The sequence below is a fragment of the Squalius cephalus genome (assembly GCF_949319135.1).
Source record: "Squalius cephalus genome assembly, chromosome: 20".
NCBI classification, from domain to species: Eukaryota; Metazoa; Chordata; class Actinopteri; order Cypriniformes; family Leuciscidae; genus Squalius; species Squalius cephalus.
The window spans coordinates 7,223,186-7,241,700 of record NC_137141.1 but is presented as its reverse complement, the minus strand read 5'-3'; the positions used below and the strand labels follow the sequence as shown (position 1 = coordinate 7,241,700).

The window sequence follows — 18,515 nt, the reverse complement described above, 5'->3', positions numbered from 1 at the left end:
TATTCAGTGGAACACAAAAGGAGATTTTTTTTTTTTAAATAATGTCTGAGCTTTTCAAAAAATATTGTCATATTCCATGTCTTCTAAAGCCAAAGCTTGTGGATTTTCGGAGCACTTTTGTGGTACAGAAAAGTTTAAACAACCTGCAAAACATTCATTTTTGTTTACCATGGAAGAAAGAAAATAATACAGATTTCTAATGACACAGGGTGAGTAAATGACATCAGAATTTTAATGAAAAATAAGAAAAACGTTTTTACAAAAAACTTTTTCAACATGCAATAAGCATTTGAAAAAATAAAATAAAATACTGTCAATATAGCATACCCATGTTATGTTCCACAAAAGCAAGGCACAACACCACAAATTCAAAAAAGATCAAAAACCGATTTTTACTTTGGTTTAATGTAATGGTAATAATAAAAAGAAATCTCTCAAAATAATTTACTCACAACTCATACTCCTAACACATAAAGGAGAAAACACAATTTAACCATGATGAAACTCATAGAAACTTTGGGGGAAAAAAGGTTGCTCAACCCTCCAATTACATCTATTGAAGGTTACACATCCAAAGCAAAAAGACAAGAGAAACAACATGATGCATTTGTTTCTCTGATTAGATATTAGTTGACTAAACTGTTTGGAAAAACATGTGGGTTTAGCAGAACTGGAAAAAATGACTGGAAAGCACTTTTTCTTTTCTTTTCAGATTAATTTTTACCAATCTTAAACTATGTAAAAGTACCACTGTTACATAAACACTTTGAATTTCATAGATACCACTGTGGAAATAGCTGAGGTAGATATACATTTTCAAATGGCATCATATACAAATTAATACTGTGGCATACAAGTACATTTTTCTGAAAAGACAACTGAGCAGACCAGAGATAATGTATCTCATTTCCCCCCACACGTGTTTCCAAACATACATTTCTGAGGTTAAATTCTAGTCGTTTTAGACACATTAAGGCAATCTAGTCAAGTAGCAATATAGGCAAATAAGAGGCACAAAGAAATATCCCGAGAAAAGGAGAGAGAAAGCATGAAAAAGGACATGAGAAAAGAGTCACCGCACACAGCTGGACAAAGGGAGAAGGGCAAGCTGGCATTAGTGAGTCAATAGCTTAAGCCGTGTGATCCAACTGACCAGTAGCGAGGGCTCCGCGGGAGGCCGTTTGGGGGAGGACGTCATGGGGGTCTTTTTGACTAAGTCCTCCTGATAAGGAATGGTGGCGCTGTTGTGTAGATCTGCACTGCCAAGGAATCGGCTGTTCCGCGAGTAGTCCATCCCGTAAGCGGGTCTTTCGGCTGTGAACTTGTACGACGAGCCCGGGCCCGAGGCCTCCTCAGCGATAGTTGGTATTCGCTCGTTGCTAAGGTATCTGTACGGAAGATCTTCACCTGCAACAGAAGATTAAAAAAATCCATGTCATTTACAGATGTTTTAAAGCAAATTCATGTTTCAACAATCATGGTATGTAAAAATGTTTACTATTTTATCTGCAAATGTGTAATCCACTATTTGCAGTGGGGATATTTTTCTTGCAATCTTGGTTATAGATTCCTGTGAGCAGAGATTTGCTTTTATGAAAAGTGGTTTTCATATGCACTATGAAAATCAAAATGTGGGGTTAGTATGATTTTTTAAGTTTTTGAAAGAAGTCTCTTACGCTCACAAAGGCTGCATTTATTTTATAAATATACAGTAGAAATGACTAAGAAACAACTATAGAAAGTTCCAAAGAACAGCATTTATTAAGATTGTTTTGTAACAATATAAAAGCTTTTACTGTCACTTTTGAACAATTGAATGCATCTTGCTGGTTAAAAAAAAAAAATCAATATACATATTTTGTAGATGTTTTTCTTAAGCAGCTAACAGATGTTACAGTCAGTGGTTAAAGTGGGATTTGACAGGTGGGGGAACCCTCAAATTTTGTGTAGGTGCAACAGGGAAAAATTACTCACCGTGGGACAACATATTGAGTATCGTGGTATAGCAATACTTTTTGGGACAAGATTGTCACTGTGGCACCAAGTATTACAATACTTATTTAATACTTTTAATGTTTTTGGTCCATCTACATCTACACTGATATGATGACGATACTATGTTAAAATTGCTGAACACCACGATATGGAACACAACCTTGTTTTTCACAATGTAAATTTAAACATAAAAATGCCAAGTCCAAAACTGACTGAAATGTGAGGTAGTTAGGGGGGTTCGGGGGCATGCTCCCCCGAGAAAATTTGGATTTCTCTGACCAACATATGTGCAATTTAGGGCTTTTGAAGGCCAATTTAAAAAAAAAAAAAAGAAATAGCTTTAAAACTTTGTCATTAGATTATTTGTCAATACCTGCTCTCTCCTCATCTTCATCTTTCTTTTTCTCTCAGTCTCCTTCTGCCCTAATTCTAGTCTTTTCATTTTCGTCTGTGTCAGTGAAGAAAGTATACATAGCCTCAACTGATATTTATATGTTTTATGAATCATTTTCTGAGACAAGTTTTATGCTACCCATGAACATTAATACATAGAGGCAGGAAGAAGTACTTTAAACCAGCCTTTATTAATTATTTTTGCAGAGATGGGGTTTGGGGCTGGGTCCGTGGGACTGTTTCTGGGGATTCACTTGCAGAAGATTCAGTCTTCTGCATTCTCCTTACCATTGTCTCCTGTTCTTCCCTCAGACTCGTCCCCCAGAAACAGTCCCACGGGCCCAGCCCCAAACCCCATCTCTTAAAAATTAATAAAGGCTGGTTTCTAAAGTACTTCTTCCTGCCTCTATGTATTAATGTTCATGGGTAGCCTAAATGGGTTCCATTCAGACCTTAACATCAAGTATTTTACTGTTAACAAGATTAAACAAGACATTTTCACCTGGCTATAACCAATGTTTAGACCTGTTGTGGTATTTATGCAAATTAGCACATACGTAATTAGATTGTGCACCTTTTGTCCATGTTAACAAACAATTTCAAAAAACTTGTAATACATTTTTTGTGTCTTGATGTAAGTAATCAACTCAGTAATTTTCATGGTGATATCTAAAGGTTAAATTTTTTTTACCCTATTCACATAAGTAAAAGAATGAATAGGTGTATGAATAGGCTATATTTGGGTCTTTTTCTAAACTTTCCCCTAATGGGATTCTTCGGGGCTTTTTTTTCCTTACTCAGGACATATTGAGGATACAAAATCAGTTGACTTTGCTTCTGTTGCAATTTTGGCTTAAAATGACTGGACTATAACGCAGTTGGTGGAATTGGCAGACGTTCCCTTACGCATCATGTGCTGTGGAAATGCGTCAAAGCATTCTCCGGTATAAATATAATATATAATATAATAATAAATAATAAAATATATTACAAGGGAAAACAAATGTCCGGCGAATATCGAACCTAAAACTAACTTTACCGCGCTCAACCACCGTGAGTGCATTTCACGCATTAGTAATCGCTGGCGTTCAGCGGGGAGGGGAGGCGTGAGCCGGTGCAGATGCACTCAAACCAGACAGGAGAACCATGAGAACATAACGTCGGGAAGCGTGTTTGTGAAGGCGGGGCCAGGCGGTGATATTCAGTTTTGATTTGATGAATGATGAGAATAATTGAATTTGATGAGAACGATTTGATTTGAATCTATTTATTTATTAATTTATCTGAGGTGCCGGAACGCAGTTCCGGACCGTTCCGGCCCACTTTAACCCCTGGTTACAGTCTATGTGTTGTAGGTATGTATTAGTTGCTATGGTGTTAGATTAGCCTTCATATGTTTTACCTGTGTCTTGTTAATTATCTTTTTACCTTTTGTGTATTTAAGCCTTCTTCAGTTTTAGTACTTAAGCTATTAAGCTGTATCGGTTAGCTTTTGCTCATTATTCCAGTGTTTTCTTAGTCTGGCTATCACCAGAACAAGATCAATCTTTTAAGACTGAACATTAGTCTGGGGAGTCTGCTCTGTATTTTCTACTGCAAAAGAGGCGTGATCAACGGGCATAGTTCAAATGACTCAAATGTACGCAATTGGATATTCCTTCAACCAATCAGACAAACGATCCGGGTGACATACTTTACAGAGCGACGCGACAGGAAATGTGTAACCAAACGTGTTGATCAGTGGTTTGCAGAAGCAGCAATGGAATCGAGCGTTTTTTGCAGGTTATGCAAAAAAACAAAAAAAAAACATGAAAGTTAGTGGTATTTACACCCACTCAAAGCGATTTGTTTGCTAAAAAGAAGCCATTGAGCATCATCGAGAGGTTAAAAGTAATTGGACAGAGCCGTAACGGCTCTGGAATTGGATTGGATTAAACCCGCCAATAGCGCGCCAGGTGGATAAGCCAGTTTGTGATTGGTCCCCGCATATTTGTAAAGGAAGCAGCAGAGATAAATGTACAGGTTTCCAGCCTGAGCTGCAGGGTGATATCAAATCGCTGGCAGATCAGGCTGGGTTTACCCAGTCTAGTGTTTTCTAGGTACATTCATGCCATGTAGTAATTACCGTAATGTAAACTGTAAAAAGCCTTCACGTACTTGTAGAACTTGTAATTACAACGTGTAAACTCGTAATTTTCTGAGAGCTACGACTTGGCCGCTGTGCCACCTGACCACTGCAGATTTAAGATGTGTTGGACTTGAAGCGGTGCTGTGCAGACCGATTGGTGTATCGGTACATCAAAGTACCGCGAGCACGATTCGAAAGCATACAGAGCTTTATTTACGGTAATTATAACATGGCGTGAATGTAGCAATGGCATGTGCTACAAGTTGAGCTACAGGAACATTATGCTATGTTACTTTGCACAGTTTCATCATGTGCCTTCTTGGTATCCTTGCATACTGCATATCATGTGAAGGTTACTGGCTTTATATAGTCACTATACAAAGTTAAAAGATTATAATTTTGGATTTTGGGGTTAGAACACGTTAAATGTATAAGTGTTATATACACTAAGATATAAGAACATTATTGTGCACCGTTTTTCTTGTTTTTTACAAACTGATGGGACAAGTATAAATTAGTTTTTGGAGCAACAATAATATTGATTCTTATGGTGTGTTCACACTTGTAGTTTGCTTCTGGTGGTTCTTTTTTTTCTTGGTTCTCTTTGTCCCATTTGTCTCATTTGTCATCTTTTTACCAGCTAAGAACTTATAAAATGTGTAAAGGAATCAAACCAGCACCATGAATTCCTCCATTAAACACACACAAATGAAGATCTGCTGCAAGAAGACGCAATTCTGATGCCTGTACCGAACAGTAATGGGCAACATCGCTCCTATGATGAGAAGAACCAGGTATGCTTGAGCATTCGGTCCTTTTTAGGTTCTTATCTTGTGACATCACATCCTGTTTTTAGGTTCGGATGGCAGCGTTCAGACTTATTTAAATGAACCGCACTAACAGAGCAATTGCACCAGAGTTCGTTTTAATTCAACCAAACCTGCCAAGTGTGAACACAAGTTCTCCATTAAAAAAAATTCTCCATTATCAAATTCTCTGTGTCTGTGACAGAGGCCTGTGAAGTGGCTTAACTGGATTAGTTAATGTGGCACGTTTGTGAAGGTGTTCTGTACCTTTCCGTCCTTGAGTCCAGGGCTTCGCATACAGGTCTGCCACGCTCAAACTTGTATCCACTGGCATAGACAGAGGTCGCTGTTTACCTGTGTGTATATTCATGAAAAACAGACAATTACAGTCACACTCAATGAAAACATACAAGAGGACCTGGCATGCCAATGGAATTCTTTAATTTAAGATACACTGCAATGATCCCATTCCCATTATCTATTAGAACAGCATCCACTCTAGTGATTTTAAGTTAACTTCTCAGTATATTATAATACAGTGTGATGAAGTAGTGCTGTGTCTTAGTCCAATAAAGCACCTTGGTCAGCACCTTATATGGTGCTATATAAATAAAATTTGATATTTGACAATGATGAAAATCATAAAACAATGGTTTACTGCAAATCTGAAATACTGACCATGTGATGAGGATCTTCCTCTTGGACGCATCTGCACGTTGACCTCAACCGGGTGAACAGACATTTTGTCATAGTCTGCAATTGTGAAGCGCCGGTGGCTTTCCAGGTCCAGGAAAGAGTTTGGGGACTCGGAGCCTTTAGGTCTGGCACTGACGCTGCTGTATGAGCCATTCCGTACTTCCCTATAACAGCGGACAAACGTTTATTTAATCAGCAGGAACAATTAAATAATGTATTTACTCTGATTTCAGAAATACAGAGCCTGGAAAAGTCAGAAATCTACAGAAAAGTAATGCATTGGTACCAAGTGATGGAATCTGATTTCTTTAGGGCTGTCATGATTCCTTGGTTAAATTCGAGCATACTCAAATTTAACTGAGGAATCGTGAGTTCGTCAAGTATACATGAATCGAGAATCGTCAAGTATACTTGATTTAAAAAAAAAAAAATCCTCACTTGTGCCGATTAACCGGCAAAATACTGGAAATGGCACATTCCACAGATGAGAATCCATGAACCACATTATTAGACCGTTTTCTAAGACTGCATAATATATTTAAAACCATTTAAGAATTCTAATATAGCATTGTGCTATTGTGAAATCACAAAGGCTGTGATTCAATTAAATAAATATATGCACTGTGGTTTTCAGAGTGAAGCGCAACGCTTTCATTATTCTCAGAGCGGCTCCATTCACAGTCATGAAGTGCATTTGCGAACGCATATAAAGTCTGACGCGCTTTGTGTTTCATAGTGAAGTATTGCCATGTTATCATTTATGTGTGTGAAGCACGTCTCAGCAACTCGGTTAAACTCCATCTCTGCATATGCTGTGAGTTTGGGTTGTTTGTAATATTCATCTGGGAAAGCAACGTGAGCCATTCCACCATATTTGTAACGTAAATCATTTATAAACCTCTGCCAACCCAGGAAAATACATTAATGTTTCTAAATATGTGAACTGTTGTTCATTGCAATTTCAAAATAAAAGTTAAACCCTCTCTCTAAGTTTACATGTTTTGGTGTCCACATGTTCTTGTTCAAGAAATTACAGTGGCCGTAGCATTTCTATCGTAAAGAATATTCAAGATTAGTTGGACATTTGAATTAAATGTTGTTTGGCCAATTTTAAACAAGGATTTGATCATGCTGTAATGCAGGGATAGGCAACTTCGGTCCTGGAGGGCCACTGTCCTGAAGAGTTTATGCTGCGTTCACGCCATGTCGTAATTACAGTAAATAAGAGATGACAACACATGACGCTGTACTTGGGAGCTGTTCACATCCTTGGATTCAGATTTAAATGTTTCTCTTGCATTATAAACTCCAAAATAAGGCTTAGCTCTCTGAAAATTACTTTTCTATGCAAATTAAGTTCTACGATCACATGAATACTTTTTACAAGTCAGAATATTTACGGTAATTAAGACATGGCGTATACTAGGGGTGACCCCGAATAGTCGAAGATTCGATGCTTCGATTGAAGGAGCCTGATTCGACAACCGATCTCACGGTCGAATCTTCGCAGAAGTGTTATGAAACGAGGATCATGCCACTTTGGCTATATGAAGGGCGCTCAATGTCTGATTTCACATAGAACTACCAGTTTTCTGTCAATACGTTAATATTCAGCCTATTATGATAATGCTGTAGCCTATATAAAAATGTGCAAAGAAAGAAGCTTTTAATAAATATTTTTTAACGTGCGTGAATAAATCCAAACAACCCGTGACAGATTTAAGTTTCACTTTCAATCCGTGACCGACAGAGGAGCGTCTTTGCGGCAAGGATTTAAATCTTTAACAATGTCTGGGATAAGAAAATCTAAAGTGTGAATGTAGCCTACACCATCAGAAAGGGTATTCTCCAAGACTGGATTTAGCATCAGGAAAACCATGATCGCACTTCTGCCGGCCAACGTTAACAAGTTGGTTTTCCATGGGACATTCTAAAATGCTTAATGTGAAAAATCTTTTAAAACGCTTAAAAGGCACTTTAACGTGGCTTAGTGCATGTACACAGTACACACTTTAAGAAACCATACTATGTGCAGATAAGCAGATGAACCCAGAATATGAACGCAATGCGTTCCTCCTATAGTAAAGCGTTTTCTTTACATAATTTGATATTTTAATTGAACTATTTTAGGAGATTAAGTCGTTAAATGTTTTTTCACGTTAAGTGTTTTAGAATGTATTTTATCCGCGCGCACAAAAGACTCCAACGGACACAGACAGACTGGATTTTTTCTCTCGATCAGGTAGGGTACAAGTGATTTCAAAACTTTTCAGCCGGTTCTAATTTGATTTTTGGATGCTGTGAACATTTTTAGATAAAAAGACTGCCACTCCAGTTTAGCATTTATTGTTGTTTCTGCAAGTTAAAAAGACAAAGTTGAAAATTCTGGCTACTATCGTTATTTTAATAATTTACTTATTTTAATTTTATTTATTGATCTGTCAGGGTTATCTAATCTAACTATTTGTGGCTTGTGTTTTGAATATATGTTCCCCTGCACTTTAGGCATTTTGCACATATTTGCTCATCTTGTGACTTGATTCTGATTTATTTCGTTTTGTATTTTTATTTATTAGAAAGGTATATTCTGTTCTAATTTAATTTAGTAAATTAATTGTTTATTTTTTCGGTGCACCGATGTTGTGCTGTACTTAGAGCCTGCTCGCACAGTGTGAAATGCAAATCCTGTCTGCAGTGTGGCCTTTCTGGAGTTATGTATGTTATTTCTTAGTTTTACTGATCCAAAATGTTTTTATACATTTTCTTCTATATCTTTGTATGATTTTCTGTACATCGCGGCTTTGAAATGTTAAAGCCCCGCCCCCAGCCTCACCCCCATACACATGATTCGACTATTAGTCGACTATAGGCAAGACTTGACGATTCTGATTCGACTATGAAAATCCATAGTCGGGGACACCCCTAGCGTATACACACCTTCAGCTCAACCCTCATCAAACACACCTGAACAAGTTAATGGAGGTGTTCAGGATTACTAGAAATCCTCATGCAGGAGAGTTTTTAATAGGGTTGGGGCTAAACTCTGCAGGACAGCGGCACTCAGGGGCCGACGTTGCTCATTCCTGCTGTAAAGTGTAACTTTTGTTTATTACCAGTTTAAATAATCTTTATTACCGGTTTAACCATTATGCAGCATGACGAAAAATGTGACTACGTTTTCATTGACTAAAACTAGACTAAAATGCTCAGACATTATGCTGGGCGTACACCAAAGGATTTTCACAGTCCCAGACTAAAGACCGGCATTTTTTAGGAATCTTACTGGAGTCTCGGCGCGCTCCCGTCGTCTCGATCTTTAAATGTGAGGTGATAATCTGCAGTCGGCGACCCGATTTATGCCCGTCTTTCTCTAGTCTTTCATATCAAACATGTTTGATATTATCGCAAGTCTTAGCGTAGTCATAGTGACGTAAAACAATCAACAACCAATAAATTCGCTATCCTTGCTGTGAGTATTGTCCATTCTCTGTATTCTATAGTAGATATGTATCTTTTCTTGTATTATGTACCCTCGAATATTCACTGTGAAACACTTGTTCATAATTTCAACACAGCATTTAAAATTATACCCTTTCAAGATATTTAGTTCAAACTATTGTTCTCATCATATAATGATATAGATTCATAACCCCCATATACAGTCATGTGAAAAAGTTAGGTCATCCCATTAAATAGTCAACTCTTTATTAAGAAATGTTCACATAACAATGTCTAATTTGAATTTTTTTTCATTCCTGGAAAAGAAAGTGATTTATTGTAATTAAACAATACCATCAAACAAATCACCATTAAATTGTGGAATGGCTGATGTCAAAGTCCTTTGATATCTTTTTAAATCCTTTTCCACACTCATAAGCAGTGTGGGGGAAATATATGGGGGTTATGTACCCTCAAATTTATTATTTGTCCTAATTTATTCCTCCTCAAAAATTGCATTCTTTTAAAATTACATTTCACAGAGAGTCTTAAAAAGGCCTTCCTTATTTTTAAATAGTTTAGTTAAATCACTGGGTCCTTCAGTATTGTTCAAATTGTTATTACATGTCCATATGTTGAAAAATAGACAGGCTTTCGTGGTGTCCTATTTTTTTTCACATGACTGTATGGTTGCCTTTATATAATTTAATAATAATGATCATTTATTATTAATATTATTATTATTTTAATTATTATTTAATGATGATAATCACATAATTTGGACAGTGACTCCCACCCCCTGCAGAACACCATCACTGCACTGAGCAGCTCCTTTAGCGATAGACTCCTTCACCCCAAATGTGTGAAGGAGAGATCTTATCTTATATACCACCACTGTAGGCCTACCTTCAGAAATATTTTGGATCATGCAACATAATGTGATACATTATGATATCTAACTTTAGCTGCTTCTCCTCCATTTTTGTTAAATCACTGCTGAGCATGATAGGAGGAATTTGGTGGGAATAAAAAGCTAATATAATCTAGTTGTAGTCTTGTAAATAGTGTCACTACAAGATTCAATGTTTGTAAAATCTTTAGTCTGAGACTAAAAACTGTGAACCCCAAGTCTTTAGATGTGAGCTGATAATCTTATAAAGTCTTTTCTAAATCTTTTCAAAGTCTTTAGGTGTACAGAAAGTCGACTAAAACTTGACTAAACAAAAACAAGACAAGGTTGACTAATATTACAGTGTAATATTACATAATACAAGCATTTTAACAGTCTTGTTCAATGAAACCATATGATTATTTGCTTTTGATATTTTATTTGAACCAATTATTTGTCAAGTAAAGTCACCTTTATTTATACCACGCTTTTTGCAATACATATTGTTTCAAAGCAGCTTTACAGTGATAACAGGAAAATAATGCAACAAAGTTTGTTTCTAGAAGAAAATTGCGTCACAGTCTAGTTTAAGTTCAGTGATGGTTCATTTTTGTTGTAAAAAAGTTATTAATTTAGTTTATATATTCAGTTCTCATATAATGGTGTCAATGCAGACAGATCAATAATATTGTTGAATATTTGTTTTACAACGAAGAAGGCCTTGTGTCATTTTATATATTAAGTCATTTTATATATGTATATGTATTTTAAGTAATTTTAAAGGCTATTGTTCACTGGATATTTATTTTTATTTTTTGGGGTTGTAATAAAAACCTATACCTATTAAAAAAAATACCTATTACTCGATTAATCTTCAAAATAATCAACCGATTACTTGATTACTAAAATTATCGTTAGTGACAGCCCTAAATACCATTATACTCTGGGGCCGGTTGCATAAACTGCTTAGTCTAGTCTTAAAAGTTAGCAATCTATTTTTTTTCTTCAAGACTGTTGCTTACTTTTTAAAGTCAGTTACATAAAAAGGTAGATCGGTCTCATTTGAATCAGAAAAGAAAGACGGGTTACCTCTTGACTAATTTCTAGCGGTTAAATTAGTTCTTAAAGGGTTAGTTCACCCAAAAATGAAAATTCTGTCAGTAATTACTCACCCTCATGTTGTTCCAACCGCGTAAGACCTTCGTTCATCTTCGGAACACAAATTAATATATTTTTGATGAAATCTGAGCCATGTCTCACTCCTCCGTAGGCTGCTATGTGACCGAAACTTGCTGGCCCAGAAAAGTTATTAAAGAGATTGTTAATATAGTCCAAGTGACTCCAGTGGCTCGATCTTAAGTTTATAAAGCGACGAGAATACTTTTTGTGCGCAAAAACAAACAAAAATAACGACTTTATTCCACTTTTCATTTCCTTCTCTCTGGGCCTCGTAGTGTTTTTGCGCAGCGCGTCTGTGTTACACGTCACCACGTAGGCTCACTATTGGCCGACGTCGGTCATGTGTGTGATGCGTGATGACGTGCAACACAGACGCGCAGCGCAAAAACACTACGAGGCCCAGAGAGAAGGAAATGAAAAGTGGAATAAAGTCGTTATTTTTGTTTGTTTTTGCGCACAAAAAGTATTCTCGTCGCTTTATAAACTTAAGATCGAGCCACTGGAGTCACTTGGACTATATTAACGATCTCTTTAATAACTTTTCTGGGCCAGCAAGTTTCGGTCACATAGCAGCCTACGGAGGAGTGAGACATGGCTCAGATTTCATCAAAAATATATTAATTTGTGTTGCGAAGATGAACGAAGGTCTTACGCGGTTGGAACAACATGAGGGTGAGTAATTACTGACAGAATTTTCATTTTTGGGTGAACTAACCCTTTAAGGCACAGTCTTAACATAGTGGCTAAGTTTATGCAACTGGCCCCTGGAATGTTTACTATAATCAAAACACCATGATATTCACAAGGTATTTGAATGCTACATGTTACAAGGGAACATTGACGGAGGTTTTGGCTTCAGGCTCACCGTGGAGTGTAAGGCACTGAGGGAGGTGGAGGGATGTACAGGTCCAGTATGGCAGGCTTGTCCTTTCTACTGCACAGTTTGGCAGATTCGTCTGGTGACTGACTCTTACTGGGAGAGGTGGAGCTCTGTAGAACATGAGGAAAATCTTTTGTAAAACATCTCTTCACAAATTAAAAGGCACATTTTATCAAGACATCACTAAATGGTGTAACAAATAATTAACTGATATATCAATGTAGCAACATTTGTTCAAACAAAATACTTAATGTGATGTTAAATAAATTGATTATATGTATACAGTTACAGTATAATATAATGATTAATTATAATTTTTCAAATGATACAACAATAGATCATCTGTTCAAACAATATTAGACATTTAAGTGTGACTCCAAAATCTTTTTGGGACCACTGTATAAACCGAAACATGTCACATACACACAATTCTTTTATTTGATTTAAAGATTTATAAACTACGGAGCCCCGCACATGACATGCAAACAAAAAATATATAGCGTGCCCACAATTTACTAATTCATTCACTTGTTTTAGTTAAATCATGGCTATGAATTAAGAAATCATTCGCAAAATGCATTAATTTGTTTCCTCAGTTTAGTAAATCATGGCCACGTTGAACTACTTCATTCCCTTGTTTTGATTTAACTAATTTAAGTGAACGATTTAGTAAAACAAGGCCATGATATAAAAATTTTTTCCCTGCATGTCATGTGCGGGCCTCCATAATAAACCACAGCACTTTGTTCAAATAATATTGCTGACATACCCTTGATGTAACTAGAGCCCTTTAATGATTAGAATGATTTCTGAAGGATCATGTGACACTGAAGATCGGTGTTGTTCACAATACATTACGTTTTAAAGTATATTCAAATAGAAAGCAGTTCCTTTAAATTGTAATAATATTTCACAATATTACTGTTTTTACTGTATTTTTTATCAAATAAAGGCAGTCTTTGTGAGCATAAGAGACTTAAAAAAAAAAAAAAAAACATTGACCTTTTTGACCAGAAGTGTATATTTGGTCATATAGTATAAAATGAATATTTCATGCATGTTTTCTTCCATCAGAAAACACAATTCAGTTCACTTCTATGTTCATGTGAGAGTTGATGATTGTTAATGCGTTATGAATGACACACCTGAGGCACGGGCGGTTTCCAGCGCATGTTTTTGAGAGGCGCTGGGGTAAATCCTGAGGTTCCTGTGGGTCTTTTCTTTAAAATAAGAACTACACGTTTAGGGTCCTCTCTCAGCTTGGCCACCAGGTTCTTCAGCTGCCAGCCCACCTGGAGCAAACAAGCACAAGCCCTTAAGAACTACTGAAAAGAATTCTGCTCAGGCTTTTCAGATGATCATAGGCACAATCATGGCACAGTCCTGCAGAGAACGCACTTCTGAACATGAGTCTGCACAAATACGACTAATCGTGAAGAAATTGATCCAATATTGCAGACGGGGTGGAGAGAAATTACGTAAACGCGCATTTCATTCAGTACTAAACAAGTATAGATGAAAAACAAAAAGGGTTTATTTTAATAGAAAATACCATGTGCAATACAAAAAACCTGTGCGAATAAAGAAATGCTCACCACTGTCTGCTGGTTGACCTGGATGACCTCATCTCCAGCGTGGATCTTGTGTGTCAAATCTGCTGGAGACTAGAGGGGACATTCTATAAGTATTTGTTTTACTTTAAATATTCACATTCTGTCAAAACCATTTGCAATTGTTGTGAACAAGATGCAATCCATAGCCCCGACTAAAACTTGACCAAACAAAAACAGGACAAGGTTGACTAAATGTGATAAAAACTACATTTATAAAAAAAAAATAAAAAAAATAATAGCTGACAAAATGAACACTAGATGCACCACACATTACAGCTGTGTTTTCAGCGCTGTTCAAGGGCTGCACGCAAAAACAAACAACACACCTGTGTACAAATGACTTGTATGAGCTGTTGTTTTTAATGAATTATCCAAAAGGTTTTGAGAACAGGTTTGACTCAGTCAAGCTTTTGTTGTTTTGTAATAAAAATAAACGATACCATGACAATAAAGCAAATGTCAGTGTGATTAACAATCTGAAATTAGTCATCAATTGGGGTGCATGAATCATCACTTGAGCAGTGGGAATTTAGCTTCGGAGCAGAAGCGTTGTGCAATTTTGACATTGTCAAGAATGTCTGTTATTAAACAGGTCACAAAAAGTCAGGGGATGTGCATGTTAAAGACAATGAAAAAAAAAAATAATATTTTTTTTTTTTTAAATTAAAGCGACAGTTCACCCAAAAATAAAAATTCATGAAAATGTGGACTAAACTCCTCAATTCGTATGGATCAGTTTTACAATCTCTTTATGAACTTTCTGAAGTGTCAAAGTGGTAGTTGCGTCAATGTCAATGGAGGGACAGAATAATCTCATATTCTATGATCTAAAAGATCTTCATTTGTGTTCCGAAGATGAATGAAATTCTTACGGGTTTGGAACGACACGAGTGCAATTAATGACAGAATATTCATTTTTGGGTGAACTAACCCTTAAACATCATCATGCTCAATACTTGTGATCTTCAATGACGGCTAGCATGTAAATCCATACAACCATCTTTTCTTTGCAGAGACGGTACAGAATCTGAATCGATAAATATATTGATAACACTATCCAAATAACAGAAGCATCTCCCATCTTTTCTTCTATGCTATTTAAAAAAAATTAACAGCTTTATATTTTGTGAATTTAATCTAAATACTTTAAGAATCCATGGACATGTTGAAAATTGTTCACAAACCTCTGAAATGACATTTATGCATATAGAAGACTAAGATTAAAGTGGCTTGTATTGCATTCAAGATATAGATTTTACAAAATCAGTTCATGCATTCCCAGGAATGCAATCTAATTAAAAATGACATGTATGGCAACATTTTTACTGAGAAAGTACAATTCCTGTGTACCACCTGGAGCCCTAACAAACACTGTTCAGTCTGCAATCTAAAAGAAGCCCCATCTATTTCTGAGTTTGTTCATTTAGACTGAACATTACGTGCACACAGAGGCTACATTTATCTCAGCCATTGGCATCAAAAAGCGAATAGAGATGAATCAAATGCTTATGTCATCAGAGCCCTTACTCACATGTTCAGTGGTGCCAGTGATGACGTGAAGCCCATCGTAGGTGGATTTGATGTACATGCCCTGAGCAACAGGAAGACAGGGAGAGAAAACATGAAAAACAACAGAAATAGAGAGAGAACAGCACTATATACAGTTGGCAGACAGGATCCTGCAAACATACAGAGAAAATAGAAGTCTGATTCATATTCTGTGCGCTAGTTTCATTTTCTGACGACAACTGGTTTTACTTGTCATTTGTACCGTCAGGGACAAAGTCGACCAGGAACACCATCTCGGTTATGCTGGTAGACCATCTTGGACCAGCAATAAAAAAAACACCAAAAAGTTCAACATTTTCAGCGGTAACTAATCTGAATCCCTCTGATTGGCTATTGCATTCATGAGCTCAATAGAAATGTGTGTGATTGGTTAGAATGCTCCACAGTGCAAAAACGTTAAAATCAACACTTTTCATTTTATTTTCACATTTCACTCTAATTGGAACAGCCGTAATAGTCTTAGTTTAATTGTGCAGGTGCATTTTTTTTTTTTTTTTTTTGTTACATGGAAAAAACTGAATAATTTTTCCATGCAATACATCAAATGATGCAAAAGCACCATTAAAAAGAGTCATAAAAGCAGTCCACATAACTATAATCAAAGACTTCTGAATTCATAATTTTATTTATTGATAGTGTTGGGACGACATGCTGTCCCAGACCAGAAAACTAAAGTGAAACTATGGCTTCGAAAGTTCAGTGATGCCTGGAATCACTTTGATAATGAAAATATATTTAAGTGCAAGATGTACAGAGCAAATCTGTCATATACATGACATTATAATGAGAACGATATAGTAATAACATTTTATTTGTGATTTGTGACAGTTGATCGGCCTTCCATAGTTTTCCAGAATTTTCATTTTTTGGTAAACTATCCCTTTAAGTTGTTTAAGTTATATGTATGTATTTGACTAGAATGCAACAGTTCAAGTTCACTTATGGATTTGTGTCATTTTGTGTGGATATAGAGAATTTGTAATATTATGTTTTGAATATATATCTGGATAATCTTATTAGATAATCTAGAATTATTAGTTTGATTGAATTTAATGAAATTTACCAGTATATATTATTGAACTATTTAAAAACGTACTTCATTTTAAACGATCATATTCCTTTTAGATGTTTCTCATAAAGAAAAATAAAATGATGATATATAATATATTATACATAAATATGTTTTAGTTCAAATTGAGTACTCTTTTTATTGATCTATTGAGTACTTGAAAGGAAAACTGGCTAAAATGCACAACCCTAATACTTTCTTTAAATGTTCTCCTTTTGTGTTTGAATGGCATGGGTGTGAGTAAATGTTGAGGGAATTTTAATTTTTGTCGTTATGACCTGGTTTGAGATGTCCTTTTTAGGAATAACATGAAAACATTATGAATATAAATAATGATTATAAGTAAGTAATAATTCTCACCAATCCCTCTCCTGGTTTGATGTTGGTCAGCTGAACTTCCTCCAGACATGCTGACTGGCTCATGAGAGGATCAGACGTGGTTCTCACAGTCTGGTCACAAATACCGTTCAACACCTTTGACTGTAATTCAGGAGAACAGAGTGTTTAGAAAAATAGTCCTGCATGAATTAGTCATCTTCAAATTCTGTCACTCAGGATGTTTTCTGTGCATTTTTGTTTTCCAGAGTCTAAATGGACTAACATGTTGATTGTAACAATGATATAAACACTTATTTTAATTTAATCTAATGCAATCTTTAATCCGTGCCTAGAAAAACAGATATACTTTAAAATTCCACATGAATCCAGCCAAGCCAAGCACATAAATAAACCACAGGCCATGCATAAACACAGTGAATGCTATCCGAGCTTTGATTTAATTTTCCGCTCAGTGCACAAGGACAGGAGTGTCAACAAACTGAACAGTACATTCTGGATGAAACACTGGAGAGAACAGCATTAAACAACATGGTTTCATTTGATTTATTAATAAGTCGCTGTTGGAATTGTTTCAAAATTTAACCTAGGTTGCAATTTGAAGAGTTGAATGTCCTGTCGAGTATCACTTTATCCTTTCCATATAAATATAGCTAGAGTACAACATAACGTAAGATACAAATAATCTACACTGCCGGTCAAAAGTTTGGAATAATTAAGAAGTCTCTTATTCTCACCAAGGCTGCATTTATTTGATCAAAAATACAGTAAAAACAGTAATATTGTGTTCTCTATTTTAATATATTTTTAAATGTAATGTATTCCTGTGATGGCAATAGCATCATTACTCCAGTCTTCAGTGTCACATGATCCTTCAGAAATCATTATAATATGCTGATTTGTTGTTACTATGCTGAAATATGCAGTTACTATTGGTGATCACTAATTATTAGTAATAATGGCTTCTATTATCATCAATCTTGAAAAGATTTTGCTTCTTAATATTTTTGTGGAAACCGTGACATATTTTTTCAAGATACTTTGATGAAAGTTCAATAAAACAGTATTTGTTTTAAATAGAAATATTTTGTAACTTTATAAATGTCTTTATTGACAAATTTGATCAATTGAATACATCCTTTCTAAATAACAGTGTTCATTTTTTATAAACTCTTCTTTACCCCAAACTTTTGAATGGTAAACTGTGACAAGTGTAACCTTAATATAGTAAAGAGCTATTTCTACATGATTTAACCTATGCAAATTAATTTAGCTGGTATAAATTGATATGTTTAGGTTTATGTATAGGTTGGTTCAGTGATGTTAAATAATATTTTTGACAAAAAGCATATATTTTATATGTTACCATTTTTAAGTTACCACTTTTTTCAACAATAACAATAACTGTTTCATGTGAACTTAAGACTGGAGTAATACTGAAAATTCAGCTTTGGCATCACAGGAATAACTTACATTTAAAACAATTATTTTAAATTGTAACAATATTTAACAATATTAATGTTT

The 18,515-nt window shown here is 35.6% G+C and overlaps 1 protein-coding gene across 3 annotated transcripts in view; it reads right to left on the bottom strand.

Moving 5' to 3' along the window:
- The window catches only part of LOC307147568 (connector enhancer of kinase suppressor of ras 3-like), a 92,776-nt gene that overhangs the window by 30,313 nt on the left and 43,948 nt on the right, over positions 1 to 18,515 (bottom strand). For all 3 annotated transcript variants that reach the window (XM_079852395.1, XM_079852396.1, XM_079852397.1), the window contains exons 6-13: positions 17,016 to 17,135; positions 15,549 to 15,608; positions 14,000 to 14,068; positions 13,550 to 13,696; positions 12,390 to 12,514; positions 6,001 to 6,182; positions 5,590 to 5,676; positions 1,154 to 1,407 (exon numbers count right to left, since the gene is read on the bottom strand). In XM_079852395.1, the coding sequence (XP_079708521.1) occupies positions 1,154 to 1,407; positions 5,590 to 5,676; positions 6,001 to 6,182; positions 12,390 to 12,514; positions 13,550 to 13,696; positions 14,000 to 14,068; positions 15,549 to 15,608; positions 17,016 to 17,135 (1,044 nt within the window). The remainder of the gene's footprint in view (positions 1 to 1,153; positions 1,408 to 5,589; positions 5,677 to 6,000; positions 6,183 to 12,389; positions 12,515 to 13,549; positions 13,697 to 13,999; positions 14,069 to 15,548; positions 15,609 to 17,015; positions 17,136 to 18,515) is intronic.